The sequence below is a fragment of the Crocodylus siamensis genome, chromosome 9, assembly GCF_052110815.1.
Source record: "Crocodylus siamensis isolate JL-2025a chromosome 9, ASM5211081v1, whole genome shotgun sequence".
Taxonomy (NCBI): Eukaryota; Metazoa; Chordata; order Crocodylia; family Crocodylidae; genus Crocodylus; species Crocodylus siamensis.
In genome coordinates this window covers 44,899,895-44,927,540 of record NC_143403.1, presented here as the reverse complement: position 1 = coordinate 44,927,540, position 27,646 = coordinate 44,899,895, and the positions used below count along the sequence as shown (strand labels likewise).

Below are 27,646 nucleotides of genomic sequence, written 5' to 3'. Positions count from 1 at the left end.
AAATCATCAGGTCCAGTCCCCTTGCACTAGGTAGGAAAAGAGAACTGGGGTCAAGTGACCCCAACAAGGTGACCATCCAGTCTCCTTTTGAAGATTACCAGGGTAGGTGACTGCACCACCACTGGAGGGAGTTTATTCCACAGTCTGGACATCCTGACTCTGAAGGAATTTTTCCTGGAATTGAGCCTAAAGCAGTCTTCCAGGAATTTTTGTATCCATTGCTTCTGGTCTTCCCCAGGGGTGTCCTGGGGAACAGCTGTTCACCAAGTTCTTGATGTAGCGGTAAGCTGCTACCAAGTCCCCTCTCAGCCTTCTCTGCTGTAGGCTGAAGAGGCCCAAGTTGCTCAGCCTCTCCTAGTATGACTTGTCTTGCAAGTCCCCAGTCATACAGGTGGCTCTTCTCTGGACCCGCTCAAGTTTTTCCGCATCCTTGTTGAAGTGCGACTAAACCTTGTCCTTGTTGAAGTTGCTGCTAAACCTTTTGGGGTACACACAGATGAAGTCACCCAGTCTTTTGCTGTGAAGCAGGTTTTCTTTGAATTTATTCTTGTGGCTTGACTGCTTCCTCTCCAGTACTCCTGATTTTCTAAAAGGAGATTAGGGTAGTTTCCGCTGCTAGATAGTGCTGCACACAGACTCAATACCACCTCTCTGCTCCTTGAACTTCTTCTCTTTAGCAGACCTGAGGGTAACATCAATTGCGTTTTGCAGTACTGTATGAACAGCTCAGGGTTGGCGATGGAAACCAGCTAAACATAAATTGGTCTGAGACGTTGCTTTCAAGGATATGAGCCCCAGCCTATGAATGTGGCATATACAGCATTTAACTGTCATCTACACAGTTGAGTACCCTGCAGTGCCAGATCATGTTTTGACAGTCATTATTTATTGTCCCATCATCCTGTCATATGCAAACTATCAGTAGTACCTTTTTTCCAAATATTTGATCAAAGCCATTACTCTTTCTTAAGTAGAGAATTTTAAGACACTCCACTTCAAAGGCGTTTTCTTACCCTGTTGGATGAATCTCATCAATAATCTGTTTTTACAGTCTATCAGTTAGTCTCTGTCATTTAGTCTCTGTCCCTTCAGTATGTGATACACTTCTCCTATTTTTAGTTGACAGTTTCCTGTGCTAAATAAGGATGAAGTTTGTTACCACATTTGACCCTGACTTGATTTCCTTAAATGCCTGGTACATTCATAAAGACCTAATTTCCATGCAATTCTACAATTGCTCTTATACTGTATTATTCTCATTATAAGTTTGCTGTTCTTTTTCATTATCTGAAAGAACCACAATGATTGAGACAAGGTTGATGTATAATTGGGCTTCCCACAGTCTTGATTTTAGTACTCTTAACATTTTTGTAAAAACAATACATCAGGAATTTTCAGTGAAGCTTTTTTAGTGGGGGTTGGATTTTTAACAGTTTGGGTACTTTTCTTAGTCATTTGATGCATCTGTAAAATTTCTGTAAAGCCATAGTAGTTTAAGGTCTCTATCTGTAATCACTGATTTATATTCAGGGAAAAATGTGTGTTTTCCTAAAACTGAACTTGAAAATGTGAGGTTGACCTGTATGCAGGTTCAAGTTTTATAGTCTGAACAAGGTAGTATTTCTGCTTATTGTTGTTTTCTGGGCTAGATATTAGGCCAACAAATATGCAGCTTATCTGTTTTTCCCTGTTTAAGCATGGGAACAGTGTTGATTTTCCTTTTGTGCTGTGGCAGTAGTCCCGGTTCATGAAGAATTATAAAAAATGTTCTGTAGACCTCTTTAGTAAATTTCTGAGAATGTGTGTGCAAAGTTTTCTGCATTTGATTTTTTTTTAAATGTTTTTCTATGAAATACTAAATAATAGCCTGCCTTATTAGAGTAGAAATAAGTTTGTCCGGCTTCTTTCTGAATATGGGTCATGATTAGCAAAACTTCTTTTACTTTTTCATTAATATTTAAAAGTTTCTGTTTCACAACAATGGACCCACACCAATATTTTGAGTCTTTTGTCAGGAGGTTGTGCATATTAAAGAAAATGGAATACTGATCTTTATCTTACAGGCAAGTCATTTTTCACTGATATTTTTCTTTAGCTTTATGTCTATTTTGTAATTCATAATTTTTTTTGCTACCATCTCCCTTTCCATGCTTCCCCTTAGGTATTGGTTCTTCCCTTCCCCCGCCCCCCCTCACTTCCCAAAATTTTCATACTTTTTTCATGTTCTTCTCTATGGATTTTTAGTGAAAGGAACACACTCTATGATTTCAAGAAAATGTACATTTCTGTGGGTAATCGACCACCAGGGCAACAATGATCATCGCTTGATAGAATTTACTATCCAGCGCAGGATGGTGAAAGCAAGCAGCAAGGCAAAGGTCCTTGACTTCAGGAGGACTGACTTCTGTAAGCCAAGAAGGCTAGTAGGAGAGGCATTGGGGTCTCAGAGCTTCAATGAGATGGGAGTCCAAGGCAGGTGGTGGTTCCTCAAGGAGACGATCCTCTGAGCTCAAAGGGAGTCGGTCCCAATGTGCACCAAGGGGGGCAGGAGTGCTAAGAAGCCCCCATGGCTCGGCAGAGGCATCCGGGGATGCCTGAGGGCAAAAGGAGGCCCCTTGCTTCTGCAAGCAGTTGAAGCAAGGGGCTGTCACCAAGGAGGATTACATCTCTGTTGCTTGGGACTGCGGGGAGGCTGTTAAGAAGGCCAAGGCAGAGATGGAGCTAAGGCTAGCAACCAGAATTAAGGATAATAAAAAGTTCTTTTTCAAATGCATAGGAAGTAAGGTGGCACCAGGTAATGTGGGGCTGCTACAGGATAGGCTTGGCAATCTGGTGATTGCAGTGAATGAAAAAGGTGACCTCTAACAAATTCTTTGCCTCCATATTCCTGAACAGGGACCAGGACATCTCTCCCACTAGGATTACGGATGGACCCAGGGGAGGCATTGCCATGCCTAGGGTCACGGAAGACCCAGTTAGGGAACTTTTGGAGGGCTGGATGTGTTTAAATCAGTAGGTCCAGATGTTCTTCACCCAAGGGTACTGAGGGAATTGGTGGGGGTCATAGTGGGGCCCCTGGCATGGCTGTATGAACACTTGTGGGGCTCTGGCCAGGTCCCAGAGGACTGGAAAAGGGCCAGTGTGGTCCCATTTACAAAAAGGGGAGAAAGGAGGACCTGGGTAACTATAGGCCAGTTAGTCTTACCTCAGTCCTTGGGAAGACCTTTGAGAAAATTATCAAGGAGCACATCTTCAAGGGCCCAGCAGGGGGAGGTAATGCACCAACACGGCAACCAACACGGGTTCACTGAGGGCAGACCTTTCCTACCTAACCTGGTTTCCTTTTATGATCGGGTCACAAAGTCCCTGGACGAGGGCATTGAGATGGATATCGTCTTCCTGGACTTTAAGAAGGCCTTTGACACTGTTTCCCACCACAGTCTCTTTAAAAACAAACAAAGAAAAAAACTAGGTGACTTTGATGCCTACACGATCAGATGGGTGCCAAATTGGCTAGATTGTTGCACCCAGAGAGTGGTGGTGGACGGGTTGTTTTCGACCTGGAGGGATGTGGGCAGTGGAGTCCCCCAGGGCTTGGTCCTGGGGCCTCTACTGTTCAACATCTTTATCAGCACTCTGGACATGGGGGTGGAAAGCACACTGTCCAAATTCGCTGATGACACCAAGTTGTGGGGCACAGTGGGCACACGGGGGGGTGGGGTGGATCCAGCTAGATCTAGGCAGGTTACAGAGGTGGGTGGATGAGAATACGATGGAATTCAACCCAGACAAGTGCAGGGTACTGCACCTAGGGAGAAGGAACTAGCAACACACCTATAGGCTGGGGAACTCCCTTCTTGTCGACACAGTGGCTGAAAGGGATCTTGGAGTCATTGTTGCTTCCAGGATGAACATGAGCTGCCAGTGCAAGGAAGTGGTCAGTAAGGCTAACCGCACCTTGTCGTGCATCTACAGATGCATCATAAGCAGGACCAGGGAGGTGATCCTTCCCCTCTATGTGGCATTGGTCAGGCCACATTTGAAGTACTGCGTCCAGTTCTGGGCACTGCACTTCAAGAGGGATGTGGCTAGCATTGAGAGGATCCAGAGGAGGGCCACTTGCATGGTCCAGGGGCAGCAGGGCAGGCCCTACGAAGAGAGGCTAAAGGGCCTGAACCTATTCAGCCTCCACAAGAGAAGGCTGAGAGGGGATCTGGTGGCCATTTACAAACTCACCATGGGGGTACCAGCGAGAACTGGGGAAGGCTCTGTTCCCTCAGGCACCACCCACGGTTACTAGGAATATAATGGCCATAGATTGTTAGAGAGAAGGTTCAGGCTGGACATCAGGAGACATTACTTTACAGTTAGGGCTGCCAGGCTCTGGAATTACCTCCCAAGGGAGGGGGTACTCTCTCCTTCCTTGGGGGTCTTCAAGAGGAAGCTGGACAGATATTTGACTGGTGTGATATGATCCTGACACCCGTTTCTGCCTGGGGCAAGGGGTTGGACCTGATGATCTGTTTAGGTCCTTTCCGACCCTAAGTGCCTTTTCACAAAAGTCCCCTTCCCCCCCATTTTTTTCTTGCCCTTCTGTTTCCATTTTTCCCTAATTTTATTATTTTTCCTTCTGCTTGTTCTAAAGTTTCAACTACGGTGCCAAATAGTTGACACTTCAGTTAGGGTCATGCTCCAAAATGGGCTTAGAATGATTATTGAATTTGATTTGATTTCATTCTTTAGCCTTTCAATCTGACCCTTCACACAAAACTTTTATGCCCTTTGAATTGCCTGTGCAGTCTTTTCCTTTTTAAGAACTTATAAAGCAGGTTTGTCTTTCTCCCTCCCTTTTTTCTTTTTTTTTCATTAGGCTGTCAGAAATATGTACTTGGCAGCCTAACTTTTCATTGTTTATGGTCTCTTTTTTTCCTCTTTTCTTTTAAAGATTGGTCTAGATGTAGATTAACAGAGATGGGCTTTAAGTGCATGTTTTTTGTAATGGATGCATTTTTTAAAAGGGTTGAGGATAACTGGCTGCTCCTGGTTGTGTAACTAGCTGTTTGCTTACTGTGCATCCAAAGCTAGTTGAAGGGGAAACCCTGGGAAACCACTTTGTTTAGCAGTTATATCCATCATCTTTAGCATACAGCAGTGACTGTTTCTTGAGCAGCTGCTGAAGGACAGTCCTCTCCTTTAATAGGGTGAACACAGAAATGAATCTCACTTAAGCAGTTAAATTTTAGGAAATGAATGTGCCAGCTTGATACCATAGCTGTTAGGACTGCTATGTGTCATGGTCCAGCCACAGATCCACCAAAGAGAGAACATTCAGGCAATCCACCAAAATAATGGTGCATAGTCACTGTTGTTCTCGTTATACCCCTTACTGTTCTCATAGCTACCATATGCTAGACTTCTTATGCAACCTTGTGTATGTTCAAGTGGAGATGCCAGCCTTCCAGCTGTGCCCCTGGGTATGTAGGTAATACTGTGACTGGCCTGTGTCATACAACTTCTGATCTAGTAGTGGGGTACAGGATCTGTATGTACAGAATCTCCCAACAAGCTAAGGCAGGAGTCCGAAGGTGGACATAAAATGTGAAGAACAGATGGTGGGAAGATAAAACTAAGGAGATGCAACATCTGGCTGACGCACACAATTTGCATGGCTTCTTCAGTGTCACCAAAGCCATCTACAGTCCAAGCGCTCAAGGACCAACCCCCTTGAGACCTAAGGATGGAGGAGACCTTAAGAAAGGGGAGCCTTCAATGCCCATTGAAGACCTTCTCAAGAGCATTTTGAAGACCTTCTCAATCAATACTCTGTTGTTGATGAGAGTATTGTTAACTCCATCCCGCAACACCCAGTCAGAAATAATCTTGGAATGCCTCCAACCCTTGACAAGGTCAGGAACACTATCAAGCATATGAAGAACAACAAGGCATCTGGAGCAGATGGAATCAATGAAGAAATCTTAAAAGGGAGGAGAGTAGCTCTCATCACAGCTTCATGCCCTCATTTCAAGCATCTGTGAGGAAATCCCAGATGACCTCAGGGTTGTTATGATTGTGGCAGTCTTGACGAAAGGAGACAAGTCTGACTGTGGAAGCTATACAGGGATCACCTTGCTGTCCACTACAGGAAAATCACTGTGAGATCCCTTCTGAACAGTTTCCTTCCATTTGCCGAAGAGTTCCTCCTGGAATCTGTGTACATTTAGGGCATCAAGAGGCATAATTGACATGATCTTTGCAGCTTGCCAGCTGCAGGAGAAAAGTTGGGAACAACATAAGCCTCTCTACATGGCCTTCTTTGACCTCGCAAAAGCTTTAAACTGTCAGCTGAGAAGTGTTGTGAAGGATCCTTCTGAAGTACAGATGCCCACCAGAATTTGTCATCATTTTCTGCCTGCTCCGTGACAGTATATGAGTGGTGGCTCTCTGTAATGGATCTGTTGCAGATCTCTTTGAGGTTAAAATGGGAGTTAAGCAAGGCTGTATTGTTGCTTCAACACTCTTCTTCAATATTCCTTGCTGCAATTTTGCATCTGACTGCCAACAAGCTTCTGGCCAGAGTAGAGCTCAATTACCAAATGATAATAAGCTGTTTAAACCTCAGCTGACTCTGAGGCAAAACCAAGGCCACCCTGACTACAATCATTGAGCTCTGGTACATTGATGATGCTGTAGCGTGTGCGCGCACTCATTTGGAAGCAGATCTTCAGGCAGTTGTCGATTGTCTTTACCGAGGCATACAAGAAAATGGGACAACCAAGAGCAGGAGATGGAAAAGTGTGAGCAGTAGAAATAGTGTCACAGACCAAATCAAGAATCCAGCGCGATCCACCCTACATGGAAACACGTACCTGAGCTGCAACAGTTTTTCGATCCCAGATAGGCCTCATCAGCCATCTTTGGACCCACAGATAAGACAGTCATGGAAGACCATCATACTCGAATGTGAGGGATTGCTGAACAAAAAGACAGGATCTGTACATGCAGGGTCTCCCTGGGTGGGGACAGCAACGACCTGCTTCTGTACAGTGACTAGAGAGAGACCTAGTAATGACTTCCTCAGCAGCATTGGGGCAGTTTTTTCTGAACTTGGAACCTGAGGCAGTCACAATCAAGCTTGATCGTTCCAGACTTTTTATGGCCAAAGTCTATGCTGCTTGTTCCCTTTCTCTGTCCTTGGTATTTATGATTTGCTGGAAAAAGGCTGCACTAAAACGAATACCTTGAAAATAGGAATGCTTTTTATAGCTGGCTTCAAAATGATGAGTACTGAGTTTAACTCTCTGAAAAGTAGTTATTCTTCTTCCCCCCCCCCTTCACTGTTTTTACCATTTGTTTCCTCCATGTGCCCTCACCCTGGTCTTTGGGGTTGTTAGGAAGTGACTGGAGGTGTTGTCTGGGCAGTAATCCTAGCCTCTGCCAACTAAGGAGCATGGGGTTGAGTTTTGGTACATGAACCTGGCCCCCATGGGCTCTTCTTTTCAGTTCCTTTTAGCCTGTCTTCATTGGTCACCACAGCATGTATGCTTTCCTTTCAGGCCTTGAATGGCAGAATTAACATCTCACCCATGCAATTTTACCCTCATCCCAGCATCTTTTAGCTCCTGGAGGAGTTTGTTCCAGTTTGTGACCAGTCACTGAGAAAGCCCTGCCTCTGTATCCAGAAGTATATGCATTTCTCTATGGGTTAGGAGCTTTCTTGTGCTTTTCCTGAGAAATTGGGTTTGTCAACCACAGTCATCATTTCAGAGCTTTGTTCTCTACAGGATACTTTTTGCATGCCTTGTGTGCTAGATGGAAGCATTAGGGCAGTGAGAAGCTTCTTACACACCAGTACATTAAAACTTTGCACTGCAGAAGACTTCTGAGATGAAAACTAATAAGATGCTTTGTTGGTACTAGTGACCCTCTGTAACCCCAGTTTGAGACAAGATTCTGTACATTGTACTTTAGCCACTTGGTAAACACTTCCATGACCCTATTGCTCAGCACATGGCTCTTCTGTACAATCTTTAGAGATTGGACCTGTTGGGCCTCAATCTCTAAAGAGCTGCTAGCATATCTTTTTTCTGTTGTAAATAGGCCTGGGTGAAGGAATAGAAGTAGGGATAAACCAGAGCCCTTTTTTAATGGGCATGATTTCAGAAAGGTCCATGAAGAGTTACAGATTGTTTTTACTGAGAACAACAATGGAAAGAATAGAAGGACAGTGGAGTTTTAGGAGGATGCTTGCAACTGGAAGAGAAATAGGAGCATGAGTTTCAAGTGAGCTGGGAGAAAAGAAGCAGACGGACGAAGTTGCAAAGTACAGCTGATCATTAGGTGGTGCCCAAGTCTTGTATGTGCTTAAAGTAGCTTTCCAACAGGAGGGAGGAGGCATGAAAATTAGGTGGAGTGCAGATATGAGCTGGGGAGCTATTGGAAGTGGGATATGGGGGAAACTCATCTTCTGGTTAGCTGTAAGGGAGGATGAGAGGTTGAAGTGTAGTGTTTACAGGAGAGGGGAAGAATTGACTTAAGTAATTTTTAAAAGCATGTTGTCAAAATGACATCATGCGATAGTAATTCGACACACAGATTTAAACTCCTGCAGTCCCTCACTGTCACTTCCCTGCTTGGTCTCTTCCAAAAATGGATTTCTTCTCCCCCATGTTTTGCTTTTTCCTTTCTACATTTATGAGAGCAACAATTCTTCTTTTTAGCAGGACTTTTATCAAATCTTTCTCTTTGAGCAGTGGCAGTACTTTTTAGCTTTCTGTGGATAATACAATAGTAGAATAGTTCTGTCTCTCTTCTGTTCTCAGGGAGTGTCTCTTCCTGATTCTTTTCTGCCTCTTGTAACAACTTTCACACTGAGCACAAGTTGGCTGTCAATCCCAGCTCCCACATAAACACCCGACTGTTCAGCTAAGACTGTTTATGGAGATGTGCTGTAAGGGCAGCAGTGGCAGGTATTAAGTGTACTTGAAGTGGCAAAACCACTTCCTGAATTCAACAAATATATATTGATTTATGGGATGGAAAGTTATTTAGGCTGTTCTGAATGTTCTTCTGCCTTGTCTTTCTGTAAAGGCTTTGTTCTTTGTATTACCGTGACAGAACACTGCGTCCTGTTTCTTCCCTTTTCAGTGTTCCTTTATACACTTTGGATAGATTCTTTTTGTTGTTCATTCAGGATAGCTCCCAGCTAATCTCTCTTAACCTGCTCATTCTTTGGGCTAAAGCCTTTCTGGAAATTGTGTTAAATTTACAGCATTGCTCATAGCATGGAAGGGTCATTTTATATAATTGAATGTTTTGGGTGGGTATGGACCTTTGTTTACTTCCAGTCACAGTAGGAGTGCTGGGTGCCTGGAAAGGTTCACCTGGGAGATGATGTGATAGAAGGGCCCAAAGTAGTAGACGTTATAAGGCAGGGAGCCTCAGAACTTCTCTTTTCACACCTATACGAGCAGTGACATTTTAATGGAACAGGAGAGGCAGAAGAGGAGGTAACAATAAACAACTTGCTTGTGCAATTCATGAACACAAGATATTATTGATGCCAAACTTGTCCACAGGGGGAAAAAAATTGAATGTAGTAATAAATCCATAGTTACGTTATGCAGGACTCAAAAACATTACAGTATGCAGGCGAGGGGTTGAAAAGCACCTTGTTCAAATTTGCAGGTGACACTAAGATGTGGGGAGAGGTGGGCATGGTAGAAGGGAGGGACAGGCTACAACTAGATCTGGACAGGTTACAGGGGTGAGAATAGGATGGGATTCAATACTGACAAGTGCAAGGTACTGCACCTAGGGAGAAAGAACCAACAGCAGACCTATAGGCCAGGGAACTCCCTTCTCATCAGCACAGAGGCAGAAAAAGATCTTGGAGTCATTATTGATTCCAAGATGAACATGGGCTGGCAGTGTGGGGACGCTGTCAGCAGGGCTAACCGCACCTTGTCATGCGTCTACAGATGCATCTAAGGCAGGTCCAAGGAGGTGATCCTCTCCCTCTATCTATCTATCACTGGTCAGGATGCAGTTGAAGTACTGTGTCCAGTTCTGGGCACCGTACTTCAGGAGGGATGTGGACAGCATTGAGAGGGTCCAAAGGAGGGCCACTTGCATGGTCAGGGGGCAGCAGGGCAGGCGGTACAAGGAGAGGCTACAGGACCTGAACCTGTTCAGCCTCCACAAGAGAAGGCTGAGAGGAGATCTGGTGGCTGCCTATAAACTTACCAGTGGGGACCAGCGGGGAACGGGAGAGTCCCTGTTCCCCCGAGCACTGTCCGAAGTAATTAGGAATAACGGCCACAAGTTGACTGAGAGTAGGTTCAGGCTGGACATCAATCAGGAAGCACTACTTCAGTCAGGGTGGCTAGGATCTGGAACCAACTTTCAGGAGAAGTGGTGCTTGCTCCTTCCCTGGGGTCTTCAAAAGGAGGCTAGATAATCACCTAGCTGGGGTCATTTGATCCCAGCATTCTTTCCTGCCCGTGGCAGGGGGTCGGACTTGATGATCTGCTCGGGTCCCTTCCGACCCTACCAACTATGAAACTATGGAAAAAAATATTGGAAGCTAAGCATCTGCAGGGGTAGGCTGGAACTCCCTTGTAGTGAATTGCAACAAGCAATTCTCACTAATGAGTGAGCTTTTACTGCTTGCTGTTGGCCACTAGTAGGTGGTACTGTCCCTAGCTTCTCCTGCACTTCCTTTACTTTCCAGTTCCATAGTACAAGACTGTATTATCGAACCTTGGTCAGGATGGAGTCTCCTCAGTGCCGCCCTATCCCATCACCTTGTCTCTGATTTGTCTCTTGCTGCTCTGTTAAAGACCTGTCCCATGCATGTGTGATCAAAACCAAAGCTTCAAGAGACGCTTGAGAGAGCAGTCGCAGGCCACCACCTATTGCTCTAATCCAGTTAGGGAACAGTAATTTCTACTGTAGCACCGAAGCTGGGAATTACCCCATGTATCTCTATGCTGTTTCCTTCCCCAGAGGGCCCTTTACTGGCTGGTGTTTCCCTCCAGTGTTTGTTTCCCCAGTCTAGCTGCCTGCAGTGGACACACTGAATTTCTGGTCTTGCCTTTGCCTTTTGAGTTTAAGATTTAATCTGAATGACCCAGTCTTGCCATTGTTTGTTGGATTAAGAAATGGTTTATTTGCTTTGTAGTGGGAGGACCAGCATAATCTATAAGGAAACAACTTGTTCACATTCAGTAAAAGGAAAGTAAGCTGTCAGTGATGTAAAAAACTTAAAATGTTGATGAGGCTGACTTGCGCAAATGTAATGATATTTTTGAAGTTTTCTTAGTGGCACCATAGGTAAAGCTGGACCTGGATGTTTTGACTGAATCCTTGTTCAGGGAATAAAACCAGTGTTACTCCAGGAGCTCTGCAGACCTACCATAAAAGTTTTTATAAGCAACTTTTGGCAAATGCAAAGACTCGTTTAACTGGCTAGGGGGGTGCTCAGAACTCCGGTCAGATGAGCCAAGTTCCTGGAAGGAGGATGCAACAACACCATCAAAACCACATGGCGTGCAGTAGTCTGCAGTGGTCATGGGATCTCTAAAGTTTTTCTAAGTGCCATTCTGGAGCTTGGCCAGCCTCAGGACTGTCCAAAGTAAATGCTGTTTTCATGGATGTAAGGGACAGGCTTCTGCATGATGTACTGGAAACTAATGAATAGCCAGGCTCAGAGCTTTCTCTCAAATAGACCTTTGCCAGGAGGTACTTTGATAGATACTGCAGCACTGTTGCCCCTTTAGCATAGGCTTGGTCGGAGGTTTGTAAGGGGGTGACGAGGATCTTTCTGCTTGGAAGGAAAAGGTATGGCATAGCTCATGCTACAGAAAGAGATGCACAATCCTTTAGTTGTGTGAGAAGTCTCAGAGCTGGAATAGACCAAGGGTTTCTGTCCTCTAATCAGCACAGTTCACTGCTCCTTACTTGGAATTATAGCATGCATGACACTTTCTTTTTTTGGTGTCCTCCCTACCCCCACACACCGTACAGTAAGACTTAATTATACTCAGTAAAAAAAAAATCTCATCTCTGATAAATGCATGATTAAACTACATGAATTAAGATATAAGCTTGCCTTACTAATGAAACACTTGTAAACCTGTGAACAGGCTCCATCCAGCATGCTGACTGCAAGTCACCTGAATGGATGAGGGGGCGTCAGCTTCCCTGGATTAGGTCCTCCCATGTCCAAATCTGTCTCTTGATGCAGGATGGTATAGAGTAGACTTTGAACACTGTGAGACCTGCCTTCATATATATGGAGCTGTGGCTTTTGGATACCTTCTTTCTACTCTTTTAAAGCCAATATTACACAAGTGACTTTTCAGGATTTGTGGCAGCATTTCAAGCACCAGAAACTTCTAAAACTTTAATTCACATGAGTGCTTGTAAAGGAGCACAAATGTGCCAATTCATAGTTTTAGAGACCACACCAGTTTAGTGTTAACAAGACGAGTGGTATAGGTGGGTAGCGATATTTGTTTCTTGAAACATTACTGGGACCTCCTGTCAGACTGTGAAGTAACTAGTAATTGAGTTCTCGCAGTGAATAGACTGAAGCTTTTTTTGGTGTTAAATTGCTGCCTTTATATTTGCCTCTATTGGTACTTCTGATTTTGTTTTCTGTCATTCTGCCATCTAGAACTTACGCACAGCCACTTCTTCCATAAGATCAAAACTGCAGCATTGCATCTACCTTTTATTTACTTTTAAGAGAGAGCCTTTGTGATATTATGCTATGCAATAAATTGTGGCTGCATCCATTATGGAATGCTAGTTCCAACAGTAGCACTGAGAACTGTGAAGTAAGTATTCAAAATGTATGACGATCCACTACACTTTCTATACACTGAGGTGTTTTGGTTTAGTAAGGTTAATACTAAGGACACTGAGTGTGTTGTCACAGTACACTTGGTTATCTGGACTTCTAGAAGGCTAGTCCCACAGCCAAGTCAACTGTTAGGGTTAATCTTTTGAGCCCCTTGTTGGGAAATGGAGTCTAAGGCTATGCCATCTGGTCTTACACTGAACCATTTTTTTTTTTTATTATTATCTAATTATTGGTTGAGCCTTTGCACTGTGATACCTACCCTGCAGTTGTAGGCTTGACGTTTCTGGGGCAGATGCCTTTTTCTTGGAATGTGGATTTTCTTTTTTTACTGGTATGGATTTGGGCAGGAGTGCAATGAGATGTGAAGGTGTTGGTACTCTGGTAAATAAGGACTGCAAAATAAGCTGCATGTCCCTGAGATACCCCTGGGATTCATGTGCATCTGGATTGTCCCAGCTTTTTAGTTGGGCAGAAAATAATGTTATGGTCTGTAGAGCCAAAGAAGGGCACAGTGTAGTCTTGTCTGACATGATATAACATGTGGTAGAGAATTTCACCTGTCAGTTTGGGCATTGAGCCTTATCTCTTGTGCTTAATCTAGGACCTGAAGAGGTGCGGGACATCTTCCATGTTCGCATTCCTTCAGTACTGAATGGACATTCACTCAGATTGTGGAGATTGTCCTAGTATGCTCCCCTTTTCTTTTCCAGCTTGCTGTGATCAGCGATAAAGCAGTTCAATACTGACTCTTGAATTCTCAGTGCATTCAAGAGATCGCTCCATGCTGAGCCTGGTGCCTTGCCCCTAGCTCTTCCTTTTGCTTACTCTTGGTTCACTTTTAAGGGTACATTTCTTTATGAAAGCTTAGCCTTTGAGCCACAAGGAGGGGCTTGAAACGGGTCAGCTTCCTAAGCCAGCGCATAGAATTCAAGCCACGTTCTGAGTCCTGTGCTGTGGAAGGTTGGATGACTTGTAAGCAGAAAGAAGCTATCCCAAATCAGAATCAAGAGCATGGATACAGCCCATTGGGGTGTGCGAAGCTGGCCATATTTTATTTGGATTCAGCCTGATTTGGGGGACAGTGATTTGATTTGCTGATTCAGATCACTGTCTTGATGCAATCTGGCTGAATCTGAATCTGGAGATTTGATTGTGATTTTGGAGAATCGGTGCTTCGGCCATAGACACAACTTTTATATGCTTTTTTTCTACATACCTTGGTACCAGGCGCAGCTCGTGAATGCTGAAATGGGGCAGATGGAGGGTCCCACAGAAGCGTGGTCTGCTTCTGGGTTCGCTGCCGAGCACACAGTGGGGGGGGCTCAGCAATCAGCTGTGGGGAGGAGACCCTGGGTGCTCCCCCAGACCAAGGAGGCACCAGTTGCCAAGCTCGGGGGGCAGGGCAGAGGAGTCCTCTGTGTGCTCCACAGTGGACACAAGTGGACTGGAAATGCTTCTGGCCCACTTCTGGGTCCACCGTCGAGTGCGCGGGGGAGTCTCTCTCCTCGTGCTCCCATGGGATGCTCCATCTGCCTCACTGTCTCAGCATTCACGAGCCAGCTGGTATCTTGAGGTACGTAGCAAAAGCATATAAAGCTGTGTCTATCTCCAAATAATCAAATCTCTCTGAATTGAATTGGAGGCTTCCGATTCAATTTGGAAAGATTAGCGGGTCTCCTGACTTGATTCAGAAATACGGCCGCTGAATTGGGTGAAATCTCCGAATCAACTTAGCAACCAAAGCTTCACGCAGCCCTATAGCCCATGTCCTTTTGTACAACTTGCAGAAAAGCCGTTGAACAAATGTCAGTTCTTGTTAAATTGTTCTGGAATATTTGTTTCTTTTGTTTTTCAGTCAGGTGCTTCAATTACCCTACCTGCAGAGCTGATGCACTGTAAGCCACATAAAGTACTAAAATATATTTTTCTCTTTTTTTAAAGAGCAGTATATCTTGGTTTTATAGCCTTCTCTAGAGCGTATCCAAAGTTAGAACATCTGTGTCCTCACCAAGAAGCTGGGAATCTCCCTAGTAGGATAATCTGTAGTTATGCAAGACCAAAAGACTGGACCTTTAAAGTCATATTTTTATGTCTAAAAGGCATGTGTGTGTGCATGTGCGCACATACTTATAAAATAAAGGGAAGTCTGGAAGGGAAGTACTCATTTTGGGGGAAAACATAAGTTTAGGTGGCAATATTTACTGACCCTCTAAATGTTTTGGAATGGTACGGTCATGTAAATTGTGGTAGTAAAGCAGTCGTGGTACTGTTCCCTCTTTCTCTCGCGTCCTGATTACAGACCCATCCTTCTGTTGCCATAAATGGAAAAACCAGTCTCTTCTTGTATTCAGCATTAACCAGATTGTGGAAAAATGGCTGTCCTTGTGATCCTTCCATGGAGCAGCTATTGCAGTATAGTTTGGCAAGGCTTTCAGAGGATTCCTGAGAAACACAAGTCAGTGTAATGTTTTGTCATTAGTCATGTTGTGCAATATTACTACTTGAGGTCAGGGTGGTCTTGGTTTTGGCTTGGAGTCAGTTGACATTAAACAGCTTGCCATCGGTAGTTTAGTTCCACTCCGACTGGAATCATGTTGGCTGTCAGATGCAGCATCACAGTAAGGAACATCAAGAAGAGTATTGGAGCAGTGACACACCCTTGCTTACCTCTCACCTCAACCTCAAAGAGATCTGCAGTAGATCCATTACTGAAAACTATCACTCTCATACTGTCATGAAGCAGGCAAAGAATGGTGTTTAAATTTCAGTCGGCACTCATACTTCTGAGGGATCCTCCACAGTACTACTTGGTTGATGGAGTTGAAGGCTTTCATGAGGTCAAAAGAAGCCGTGTAGAGAGGTTTATATTGTTCTCGGCATTTTTCCTGCAACAGGTGAACAATGAAATAGTTCATGTCAGTTGTGCTTCTTGGTAACCTTAAACCAAGGGTGGGCAGAATATGGCCTGTAGGCCAGATCCAGCTTGCCAGGCCATTCTGTCTTGCCCCCTGGGCCCCTAAAAGAAAATTTAGAAAATTTAATCTTTATCTGCTTCTGGCTGCTTGTCAAAGATGACAGGAGCCAGGGGGAGCTAGCAGCAGAATGCAGCAGCCCAGCCCAGCCCAGCCCTACCCTAGCCCCAATCATTTCCCTGCCTTCCTGCCCCCGCACTGCTCCAGAACCACATGGCTCATGGCTGCATCACCAGACTGCAGGAGCATGGGCCTGTGCTGGTACCCCTGTGTGTGTGTGGTGGGCGGGGGGGGGAGCGGCCGGTTTTCTGCTTGCCAGGTCTCGCTCAGTGCAGTGATGTCAGTGTTGTCACCCAAATTCTCGAGCCCCAATTCTGGTGTGGCACTCTTGAATGTTTACTATTTAGGGTTGTCCACGAGGCTCCTGATGTTCCAGGTCCCAAAACTGAACGTGTATCTTCACTGATTTCAACTGCAGTAGAGGTGATCCCACTGGACATAGTTATCAAGTCAGGAAAAAGGTAGTCAGACTATGCTTATGGCACCTTTTCTAGCCCCCTTTTCATGTAGGGTGAGCAAAGCGGATCCTGGAGAAGGCTGCTCAGTTGTGGTTACAGCTGCAGAATTGCACGCCTGCCTTGTCCAAGTGCTAGATGACCTTGTAACTGTTTCCTTTGTGCCAGTTCATGACCAGAAGCTTCCAGACCCCTCAATCCTGCTCCTGTTGTCAGTAGATGGCCATCAAAGGATTTGAAGAATGTGCTGGAAAAGCTGTTTCATGGAAGATGCCTGCATGTGATTTCTTTTATTTTGGCGAAGCTGTTGCACATCAGCTTCCACATAGTTCTTGACAGAACAGGATCTTGATCCAATGGCAAGGAGGCCAAGACAATTGGAGATCTCATTCTACTGCATCCTTCATCTGCCTTCATAGCCATTGAGATTATAGCATCTTCTTCTGCCTACTTCACCACTGAGAACTTATAGACCCATGGCTGAGGGCTGGGCACTCTTATGGCGACCTGTACTTGCCATGTCACAGCACTGTCGGAGGAGATATGTGGCTTTTCAGGAGGGAGAGCATTGTCACCTGTTGTCCCCACTGTATCCTGGTTGTGCTGCCACTCCTTAGTCTGCAGTTACTTATTTGTCAGTTACCCCCATTTATTTCGTAACTGACCTTCCCACTATTTGCTACCTGTGGATGTGCTGGGTAACAGTACAGCTCTGCTGCCAGACCTTTTTATACTGGTAGGAATGAGAAATGGACAGCCCTTAAAAAGCCTTTCAGTGGGATTATACTGCCCAACTAGGAGAATTACCTTTGCAAGAATTGCATAAAACCAAACTGCTGTAGGAGATCTCTGTAGCCTATTCTGGGGCAGCTGCTTGGGTTTTTTGTTTTGTTTTTTCCCCCAACCCAGGGTGCCTGGGCATTTTGGGGTGCTGCAAGATCCTTTGAAGGGTGATGCAGGAAGAGTGAGGAAATTAAGTAGATAAGGCTAGGCTCAGGCTCTCCTTGCCTGGCCACTCCCCTGGCCCCTCTGCAAGGAGGCAAGCACTCTCCTAATAAATAAAGTACCATATTTTACAGTGTATAAGTCATCTCCATATTTCTGGACAAAAAAGTTAAGGTTTTTATAGATATGGTATATAAGTCAAGCCCACCTCACTTTTGAAATGAGCAGTGCTTATTTCACAAAAATTATGGAGCTGTACTTGAGTCTAAAAAGATTGAGAACCCCTAAATTAATGCAAGTAGGCGGTTACCAGCACTCCGTAGTGCTGCGGTAAAGTTATAGCAGCCTCCTGTCTACTGCACTGGAATAAGCTGCTTTGCTGTCCAGTCTGGATCCCGGTATAATTTACATCAGTGTATTTTTAAAAAAATGCATTGTGTCCAAGACCTGAATCAAGAAAGTTTCTACACAAGTATGGTGCGTTTCTGGCAGATTTTCTATTCTGATAGGAAATTTAGTTGTGTTTTTTTTTTTTTTTTTAAAAAAGCAGTGATTTGCCATAGTTGGTGTTACTGTAGGAGTAGTCAATGGCGTACATTGGTGAGTAAGTAAGGAGTGGAGTGAAGTGACCTCAGCTAATGGGCCATGAAGTTTTCCACACAATGGATCTTGCTCCCTGCTGAATGCAGTAGTTTTGATTGCTAACTGAAGAATTGCTGATCTCTATACTTACATGAGACTAGGGGTGTGAACATTGGAAGAGTAGTGGGTTGGAGCACTACTAAGGTCACAGCCCTTTGTCTTGGGGAACGTTTATTCATATCACAAATGTGTGATGGTCGCAGCTTAAGTAGTAAACCAGATTCTGTGGGCTCTGTGCTCTCTTCTGGAAGCTGAAGTTGTTATAAACTAGGGGTGGGCAAAACGTGGCCTGTGGGCCAGATGTGGCCTGCCAGGCCATTCTGTCTGGCCCGTTGGACACCTAAAAATTTTTGAAAATTAATATTTATCTGCCTCTGGCTGCCTGCCATGCGGCCTTCCCTGGCTTGCCAAAACTCAGTAAGTGGCCCTCTACCCAAAATAATTGCCTGGCCCTGTTATAAACCATGATCCAGGGAGGAACAGGAAAACCTCCACTGGCCCAGGACAGACAGTATCTTACTGGTACAGGAAAGGAAGACAGGAGGCAGTAATGGATGGGCAAGTTTCCCTGTAAGCAGTTTGCTTTGCATATGTTGAGGTAGATGGTGAAAGGGACATGTGAAACTTACAAAAAGCTGAATACTTGGATTCTTTAAGGCATGTTCCCAAACCAAAAATGACTGCTCCAAGAGGCTTTCAGTGCATCCTTTACAAGAACATTGTATACCCAAACGGCCTAATGGGCACAGAAACTCAAACCATGTGAGGAGTGCACACAGCATTTTTTGCTGCTGAGTGAGGCCCATTCCAGCTGGCGGAACTGCACGTTATTAGCTTACATAGCTGGCTAGAAACCTTGTGCACAGCAGCCATCCAGGGGTGTCTGTGCATGTGTTTGCTACTCCATGGCCAGACTGGCTTTTCTGGGTGTGTCATGCTTATGTTGTAATTAAGTTTGTCCTGTGTCCTCAGCTGGTTCTGGCCTTGAGATAAAGCTGAAATACTATATACCAGGTCTCTTGGATGCTGTCCTCAGAGGTTATCAGTTGTTTGTTTGGCTGAACACTCAGAGATGCATTTGCTCAGTTTCTTTAGATCCTTGGCTGCCTGCCCAGCAAATCAAAGTCAAGTGGAGATGTGACCGACTCGTTTGTTTGCTGTCAGTATTCGCTGCTGTAAATACTTGTTAGCCAAGAATGTTCAGATATCCTCTTCTCATCCCAACTGTTGGCGGGGTCTGGGAGTCTGAAACTCCAGATGTACCTATGGGGCTACTTGAGCACCACTACTACACTGATTGCTAAGGTAGACAAGGAGGCATCAGGACCTGCCATCACAGCATGCAGTTGGCTTCCCTCTGCTTCTCAGTCTCCCATAGTATCAAAGATTTTGTCTTAATTTTTCTTCCTGGCTACCTATTTGCTTTGCTGCAGATTTTAGTCAGTAAGAGCTGCTGTAGACCTTTGGCATTTTATGTGGGGCCCATCATTTTTGCTGACTTGCTAAGTCAGCAGCAAGTTGTCTGGACTCGAGAGAGTGCAAAAATCTGGTTACAGAGCTGGGAAGAAGTGGAGATTTAGGAGTTGTGAGGTCTGGTTGGGAGAGTTAAGAGTTATTAATGACCCTAACTTCTTAATTATTTCCTGTTTCTTTCCATTGTGTAAGACCACTTGAAAAGGGTTTTAGGTTCATCTAGGTCAGAGACTGAAAATATACATTTGACTGGTACTGTAATGTGCTGGTCTTAAAATTGCTGCACTAATTTCTGAGTTGGCAAAGGAGATCGGCTGTGGGAGATCTAGAATTCCAGAGGTAAGGGCACATGTTTTCAAGATTACGGGGCTAGAGTTTAAGTCTTCTCATTATCCAGCAGCTTTTGTCTGAGAATTAAGTGCATCATTGTACCGGTGCCTGTTTATGATTGTCAAAAGGAGCTGCTGGGTGCTCTGTAGGGGCTGTCCTTTTCATTGTGTTGTTGCATGTTGTTCCAGCAGCATTGCACAAGTGTCAGCTCAAAGATGTGACTTCTTCCTAAGGGAAAGTTGCCCACTAAGCCCAAGTTGCAGTCTTTGTATTAACATCAGCAACACAAAGGCAGTCCTGGAATTTCTCGCCTTCTGTGTTTTTGAAATCTCCTCCATTGCATTTCACTGACTCTTATAAAAAAAAAAAAAAAAAAAAAAAATCAGGTTGAATTGAGGATTTATGCTTTGTTCATACATGCACATGTTGAACTGATGCAGAGCCTGCTCTGAGCTGCTGCTGTTGTGCATCACTGTCCTCTTCTAACACATGCCCTTCTAATGCAAGGGAGAGCTGGCCCGAATGAACCTGCAGCTTCTAAGAACAAAGTGCTCTCTTATGCCAAGTACAGTGGTTCAAGGTCCCTTCAGTTGTTGCTGCGAATCTGACTCTCCTTTGGCTCTTTCCTTTCTGTGGCAATGTGTGTCTGAGAACTTTCAGTTCTTAGAAATTTGACCTTCATGCAGGGAACTTCTAGAAAATAATCTCAGTTAAGGCATTTAAGAGGCTAGTTATGGCTCTGAATACAAGCAAACCACATCTGGCACTTCGCGTGCCTTTGATGTGAAAGAGCAGAGCGGTGCTTTGAAAGGCAAGTTACTAGAGATGGGACTCTTCACCCCTGGCCAAGCAGGCAGTCTCTTCAGTATCACGCTGCTGCAAGTTGGGAAACTCTTCTTTGCATTTATTCTCTTCATAAGGGTGGAGCATAACCTGACGTCTTTCTCTTTAACGAACTTAAAGAGCAGTTCCAAAGTTGTCTTCAAGCTTGGTACTTATGCTGCTTGCATAAGAGTAGTGGAAGGAATCATCTTCCAGAATTACTTTTGTGGGCAATGTGATCAGCTTTGGCAATGTGATCAGCCGTGGGTTTCTCTACCATCTAATTCCTGTGAACGTGCCTGCACATTCCCAAAATGACCTGAGTGCATGTAAGCACTAACAGACTTTTTGGAGCAAAAAAGCAAGGCTTTTGATGCAGTCTCCCACAGCATTCTTGCAAGCAAGCTGAGGAAATATGGATTGGATGAATGGACTGTAAGGTGCGTAGAAATGTAGCTGAATTATTGGGCTCAACGGGTAGTAATCAATGGCTCAATGTCTAGTTGGCAGTTGATGCCAAGTGGAGTGCCCCAGGGGTTGGTCCTGTGGCCTGTTTTGTTCAATATCTTCATTAATGATCCTGAAGATGGGATGAAGTGCACCCTTAGCAAGTTTGTGGATCACACGGGGGGGTGGTAGGGGCAGGAAGGAGGGTAGTAGATGCAAGGGAGGGTAGACCTAGGATTCAAAGTGACCTAGACAAATTGGAGGATTGGGCCAAAAAAAATCTCATGAGGTTCATCCATCAAGGACATACGCTACTACAGCCTGGGGATTGACTGGCTAAGTGGCAGCTCTGCAGAAAGGGACTGGGAGTTACAGTGGACAGTAAGATGGATATGTCGGCAGTGTGCCTGTTTGTTTGTTTGGGTTTTTTGGTGCGTTTTCTCTCTCTCTCTTTTAATTTTGTGTTCCAAGTCAAATCAGCCAAATCGATTCCAAATCCATGAGTCATTCAAGAAACATATGTGGCCCTACTACCGGAAAACATCTTCCACCCCTGCCTGGGGCTTCAGATGCTTCCAGACCCTTTGGCGGGCATCTAATGTGCGTGCCCAAGCCCGGAAGCTTGGGGTTTGGATGCCCCTGAGTTTCACTTGCCCTCAGCCATATGGCTACAGGAGCAAGGTAGAGAGGAGTCTCCCATTTGCATAAAGTCGGCATGTAGCCGAGAGGCTCTCGCTGGAAGCTGGCCAGTGGGAAGCTAACTATGAGGCTCTCATAAAGAGTCCTGTCACAAGCAGACATAGATGCAACCCTCCACTGTGCAGTGCCAAAGGCTAACAGCGTACTGGGCTGCATTAGTAGGAGTGTTGCCAGCAGAACGAGGGAAGTAATTATTCCCCTCTATTCTGCACTGGTGAGGCCACATCTGGAGTACTGTCTGGTTTTGGGGCCCCCACTATAGAAAAGGTGTGGACAAGTTGGAGAGTCCAGTGGAGAGCAACAAAAATGGTTTGGGGGGGGGGGGGCATGTGACTTATGAGGAGAGGCTGTGGGAACTGGATTGATTTAATTTGCAGAAGAGAAGACTGAGAGGGGATTTGACTGCAGCTTTGAACTATCTGAAGGGTGGCTCCAAAGAGGATGTTCTCAGTGGTGGCAGATGACAGAGCAAGGAGCAATGGTCTCAAGTTTGCAACAAGAGAGGTTTAGGTTGGTTACTAGGAAAAGCTCTTACTAGGAGGGTAGTGAAGTACTGGAACAGGTTATCCAGTGAGGTGGTGGAATGTCCATCCTTGGAGATTAAGGCCCAGCTGGACAAAACCCTGGCTAGAATGATCTAGTTGGGGATGGTCCTGCTTTTGAGCAGTGGGTTAAACTAGATGGCCTCCTGCAGTCCCTTCCAACCCTAACTTTCTCTATGACTCCAAATTACTAAGAGTATGTTCATGTGCATTGGGGAGAGGGTGGGAATGGGAGGGGGAGGGCAAAGATGAGTACAAAATTAGTCGGGCAGTTGAGTTGTAGGGTATTGGTAGTCACCCTCTGCATAATAAATCAAATCTGCTAAGCCCATTAGGTCTAGTAAAAGAAACCATAGTGTAAGTAAATAAACTTTTGCTCCCTGTGAAATACCTGACACATAAGAAGGCAGCTGCATTCACACTAGATCCCAGTACGAGAAAGCAAGTGGGTCCTCTTTCAAGAAGTGGAGAGAGGCATGACAGGGGAGTGGTGTTTCTGGCTGCCTCAAACAGTGGGTCACTTTCAGTCTGGTTTAATTAACTTTTTGGTCATAAACTTCCTTGTCACCTGGAAAAGGAAGTGCTAAGGTCAGTGGCTCATGTTTGTTTGATCTGGAATGACCTACAGAGCACCTCTTCATTTTTTCTTTTTTCTTTTTTTTTAAATGAAGAAAGAAAAAAAGGACTTGCAAGAAAGCAGCCCTGGAGCTTACATTTACCCAACTGATTTGTGAAGACCTGGGCTTGAGTCAGCTCTTTAATGTAACTGGAAAAGACCAGCCACTAGGCCCTTATGGGCCATGTGTTTTATAATTATACCTGGTGCTGGTTGCATTTAATCAACTTCATCGTTGGTTTCCATTACTGAACGTACATTGGTTTTGGCAGCAGTTTAAAGATAGAAAATGTATTTAATAAAGTTTTCTTGTATGTGAATGCTAGAGGAGGAGCTTTTTTCTTCATCTTATTTGAGTATAGATGGTACTTTCAGCCTATTGGTAAAAGCATGAAATTTCACAGAAGTTTGGCATGGGTTGCACATTTGCTGAAAAACTGCTCGATAGCAGTATTCTGTGTAGTAGTGAAGTGTATGACGCAAGGAAAAAACAATACTGAAAGAGGGAAATACACTTAACAAAATTTGTGGCAATTGATAGGTGTAGATAGATTTATTCACATGTAGCACTATGAAAAAAACTAAGTTACTCTTCATTAGTGGAATATACCTTCTCTCACTGAAACCTCAATAAGGTCATAAAACTAGAAGAGACCACTTGTTGAGGAAATAAGGATGTTTTTACAGGAGATATATAGAAGAGACCACCTCATTGAAAACTGTTGAGGGGCAATGGCAGCTCTTGTACCCTGTTCCTGCTACACTTCTGGCTTTACTATATAGCAGGGGTTTTCAACCTTTTTGGAGCAGTGTACCCCGCTGGTGGCCAGAGTAGGAGCAGGGTGGGTGGAGAATAGCCTGCAAATGCAATCCAGTTTTAAACAAAATTGCATCTACTTATAAGCAGACGCAATAGCATTGAGAGAGAGACAGACCCTCCTGCCCCTGGCACTATATTGCAGTTCCCTTATACATGTTTTGGCCCATACTTGTTTTTTTTTTATTTCAGAGAGGTGCATCTTGATGGTCTTGTGGGCTTCCCATTTAGCATTCATCGCATTCCTATTTCCTCTGCTTCCTTTCATTGACAAAAGGGAGATTTAACGGTGGCCTTCTTGTAGAGGAGTCAGTGCAGCCTATCATATGGTCGAATGTCCTTCGTTAACATGATGTAAACAGTGGGGGGAAGAGAGTTTTCTTGTCTTTTGTTCCTGTGGTAGGAGGAAGAGGGGCTCTTTTAATCTCTTAACCAGATTAACTTGTTAACCAGATCCTCCAGTTACCAAGACTCCACCTGAGCCAGTACAGAATGAGTCAAGTCTTAAATGGCCCTGTTACGCACAGCAAAGTTCCTTGTTAAAAAAAAAAAAAAAAAAAAAAGACAAGGCAAAAGCAGGACATATGGAGGGAGCTGGAAAACATTTATCCACCTTTAGCTAGAATGGGGACTGGGGCAGGGTCTGTTTTGGTGTGAGGGATTGGGACACAAATGGTGCGTGTTCATGGAAATACCCGTTGGACCAGAGGTAGGCAATTATTTTAGCTGAAGGGCTGCTTAATGAGTTCTGATGAGCTGTCTAAGGCTGTGAGGATAGCCCCACCCCTTGACAGGTGCCCCACCCTGTGGTTGCCATCTTGGGACCAGAAGTCTCGCTTTCTAATCCCTGAACTTTGCCACCAGAAGTCCCTTCCCTTGCTGCCAGAAGTATTCCTTTAGGGGAGAGGGTTGCCATTTTGGAACAGGAAAAAACTCAAATCATATGCTAAAAATCAAACATCTGCTATAACATATTCTAATTTTATTTAAAAAAATATTTTTGTCCTGGTTTACATGCGTTTGCATAGTGCAGTGGTTCCCAAACTCTGACAGATTGCGTACTACCAATTTAAAAGTATACAACCTTAAGTACCACCAGCAATTTTTTCATGCACATAGGTAACAGACCATGTATTAAAACAGCATCAAAACCTTTAGTAGTCATAAAACATTGTTTTATCAGTTGTGGTAGCCATATAAAACTGTTAAAATTTTAAAAAAATTATCATGATTAGCTGCGCCAAAAAAAAAAAAAAAAAAAAGTCACAATTGCCATTTTAATCCCACAGCTAAAAACTCAAAGTTATGCAGGTACTTTGTATGGTTGGGGGGTGGAGTTTGTGTGAGGAGAGTTTGGGGGGGGGGGGGGCCTGTGGGTGTGTGTAGGGGGTTTGGAGCCCAAGGAGAGGGTGGTCCGCTCACGTCCCGGCAGGATGTGGGGTACTGTGGGTCAGGAGGGAGAGGGGGCTGTGGCTTGAGAGTGACAGACACTCAGACACACATGGTGCCCAGCAGGAAAGTCTGTGGAGGGGGAGGGGCAGATCAAGACCTCCACAATGAGGGAGGAAGTGAGGCGGGGCAGGGGTGAATGGGATCCTGGGGCCAGGGTAGGTCATGGGATGAAGCCATGGGCAGCTTGTCATGGGGCACTGGGGAAAGTGTGGCTCCCCACCATTGTGCATACCCCAGTGGAGGCATGTGCCCCCTAGATCTGTGCATGGCGTAGAAGTGAGCTGCCCACTGGGCTCTGCACCCTATGGCGCTGCCTCTGGACCTGTGTGGGATGCCATGTGCCTACCGTCACCAGGCAAGCGGAAGTATTCGGCTTGCGCACAGTAGGCACATGGTGTCCTGCGCAGGTCTGGAGGCAATGCCAGCAACAGCATGGTTCAGAGCCCAGTGGGCAGCCCGCCTCTGCCCCACCACAGATCCAGGGGGACGCTTACCCCCCACGCCTGCCCCTGGTTGCATAAAATGGCAGGAACCGCCCCCCTACACCCCGCTGCCTCTGGAGCCATGCAGGATGCCACGTGCCTACTGCACACTGACCGAGTGCCTCTACCCGCCTGGCGGCAGCAGGCACATGGCGTCCCACGCAGATCTGGAGTCAGTGCCATGTGGTGTAGAGCCTAGTGTGCAGCCTGCCTCTGCGCACAGTCTGGGGGGCACATGCCCCTCCATGCCTCCCCCAAGTGTGCCAGAAATGGGAGCTGCTTTCCCCACACCCCTGGACGAGCCCCAGCCCACTCCCTCCCTCACCACAGGGGCTTCTATCTCCTCCCCCCACCTGTTTTCCCCCACAGACTTACCAGCCAGACTGCTGCTCTGCAAGCTGCTGGGTTGCACACGTGGACGCAGCATTTATCGGCAAAATTATCAGCCACATCAGCCAAAAAAAAGGCTGATTGCCGATGGTGTCAATTTTGCTTTTATCAGTGCCGGTACGACATGAACCAATGTATTGGTGCGCCTCTAGTCAGAACAAGACCTCAAGCATAACTGATCCATGGTTCAAGGCTAGAAGAACCCATTATGAGCTCTGTAGTCAGACATCCTGTTACAACCCGAATTGGGGACTTCCTCTCATTGGTTCTTTAACTTCTGATTATACCCGTGTGTCTTTGGGACTGAAATTAAAGGTTTCAAAGTGGGGTTAACTAATGATGAGTTTCTCCTTAACAGATACTAATAAGGCTGTATAGTGCTTAGCCCCCAGTGGAACTGCTCACGGGATACAGAAGGCAGGCTTGGAACAGGGTTGTGGGAGCACCACATTTCTTCCAACAGTGCTTGTAAAATATCGGTGCTACCCTAGATGCAGTGACGAGACCCAAATTAAAGGATGAAGGCACGCCTTTCTCAGCCTCGTTCCTGCTGGCATAAAAAAGGTGGTGCTTTAAGCAGACACAATGAGAGTTCACTACTATACATAAAAAGGTCTCTGTGGCTTGAGAGCACACGGAGAGTGGAGGGAAGCTGGCGGGGTCAGATGTATAGGGGGACAAAAATCTAGAGCAATCTGGAGTTGGTCTGCATTTTTGACGCAATGTTTTGTTTCTTTTTCCTTGTTTGGCAAAACCTAGGGTACTGCTGAGGCAGCTCATTTGGCTCCTGTGGAGGTGGGATCTGTTTGACATCTGTTTAGATCACTTGGCATCTGTTTAGAAAGCCTTCAGATTGAATGAACAAAAGCAGCTTGGTATTGTTTCCAGTGGGTGTGGTGCCTCTTTGCACTAGTGCTCCATCTGTAACGTGCTCATTCTTGTGTTCCTCCAGGTATAGCTACATGATTGACAATGTCATCCTGCTGATTACTGGGACTCTGCATCAGCGCTCCATCTCTGAGCTGGTGCCCAAGTGCCACCCGTTGGGGAGCTTTGAGCAGATGGAAGCTGTGAATATTGCCCAGACCCCTGCAGAGCTCTACAATGCAATTCTGGTGGACACGCCCCTAGGTGAGCAGTGCTATTCAGACTCCCTTTTGTTTGTGCTTTCAACCAGTCTGCCCATTCCTACTAGGATGGGGAAATGTCCCTGCACATCAGAGTCTGAGACTTTGAGCTCAATGTTAACTTGCGTGAAGGTTTCTCAGCTTGTTTGCTCAGTGATCATAGCCACTCATGGGAGGGCACTGACACATAATCTGAAATCAGTTTCTGATACAAACCTTACTACCTACATGTTTAATTCATGTGATCTCCTCTTTAATACTAGTTACCTTGGCTGGTATAAAATTTAAGCATATGTGTGCTTGTGTGTGTGCGTTCCAGATGCATGTCCACCTCGCCTCACCAAAGGATCCATGAGCTAATTAACACCCCCACTTACAACTGGAACTGTGTTCTTGTCATGAGTCCTGGGATCCTTCAAGAAATGTATGTGCAGATGAGGTGAAGGGCAGCTTGGCTTGCCTCAACCTCAGGGACGGGGGGGCCCACTCTAATCTTGTGCAACAGGTTGA

At 45.2% G+C, this 27,646-nt stretch overlaps 1 protein-coding gene across 2 annotated transcripts in view; it reads left to right on the top strand.

Moving 5' to 3' along the window:
• Positions 1 to 27,646, top strand: part of ATP6V0D1 (ATPase H+ transporting V0 subunit d1) — a 78,903-nt gene that overhangs the window by 32,622 nt on the left and 18,635 nt on the right. For both annotated transcript variants that reach the window (XM_090062735.1, XM_090062733.1), the window contains exon 3: positions 26,962 to 27,140. In XM_090062735.1, coding sequence (XP_089918861.1) covers positions 26,962 to 27,140 — 179 coding nt within the window. The remainder of the gene's footprint in view (positions 1 to 26,961; positions 27,141 to 27,646) is intronic.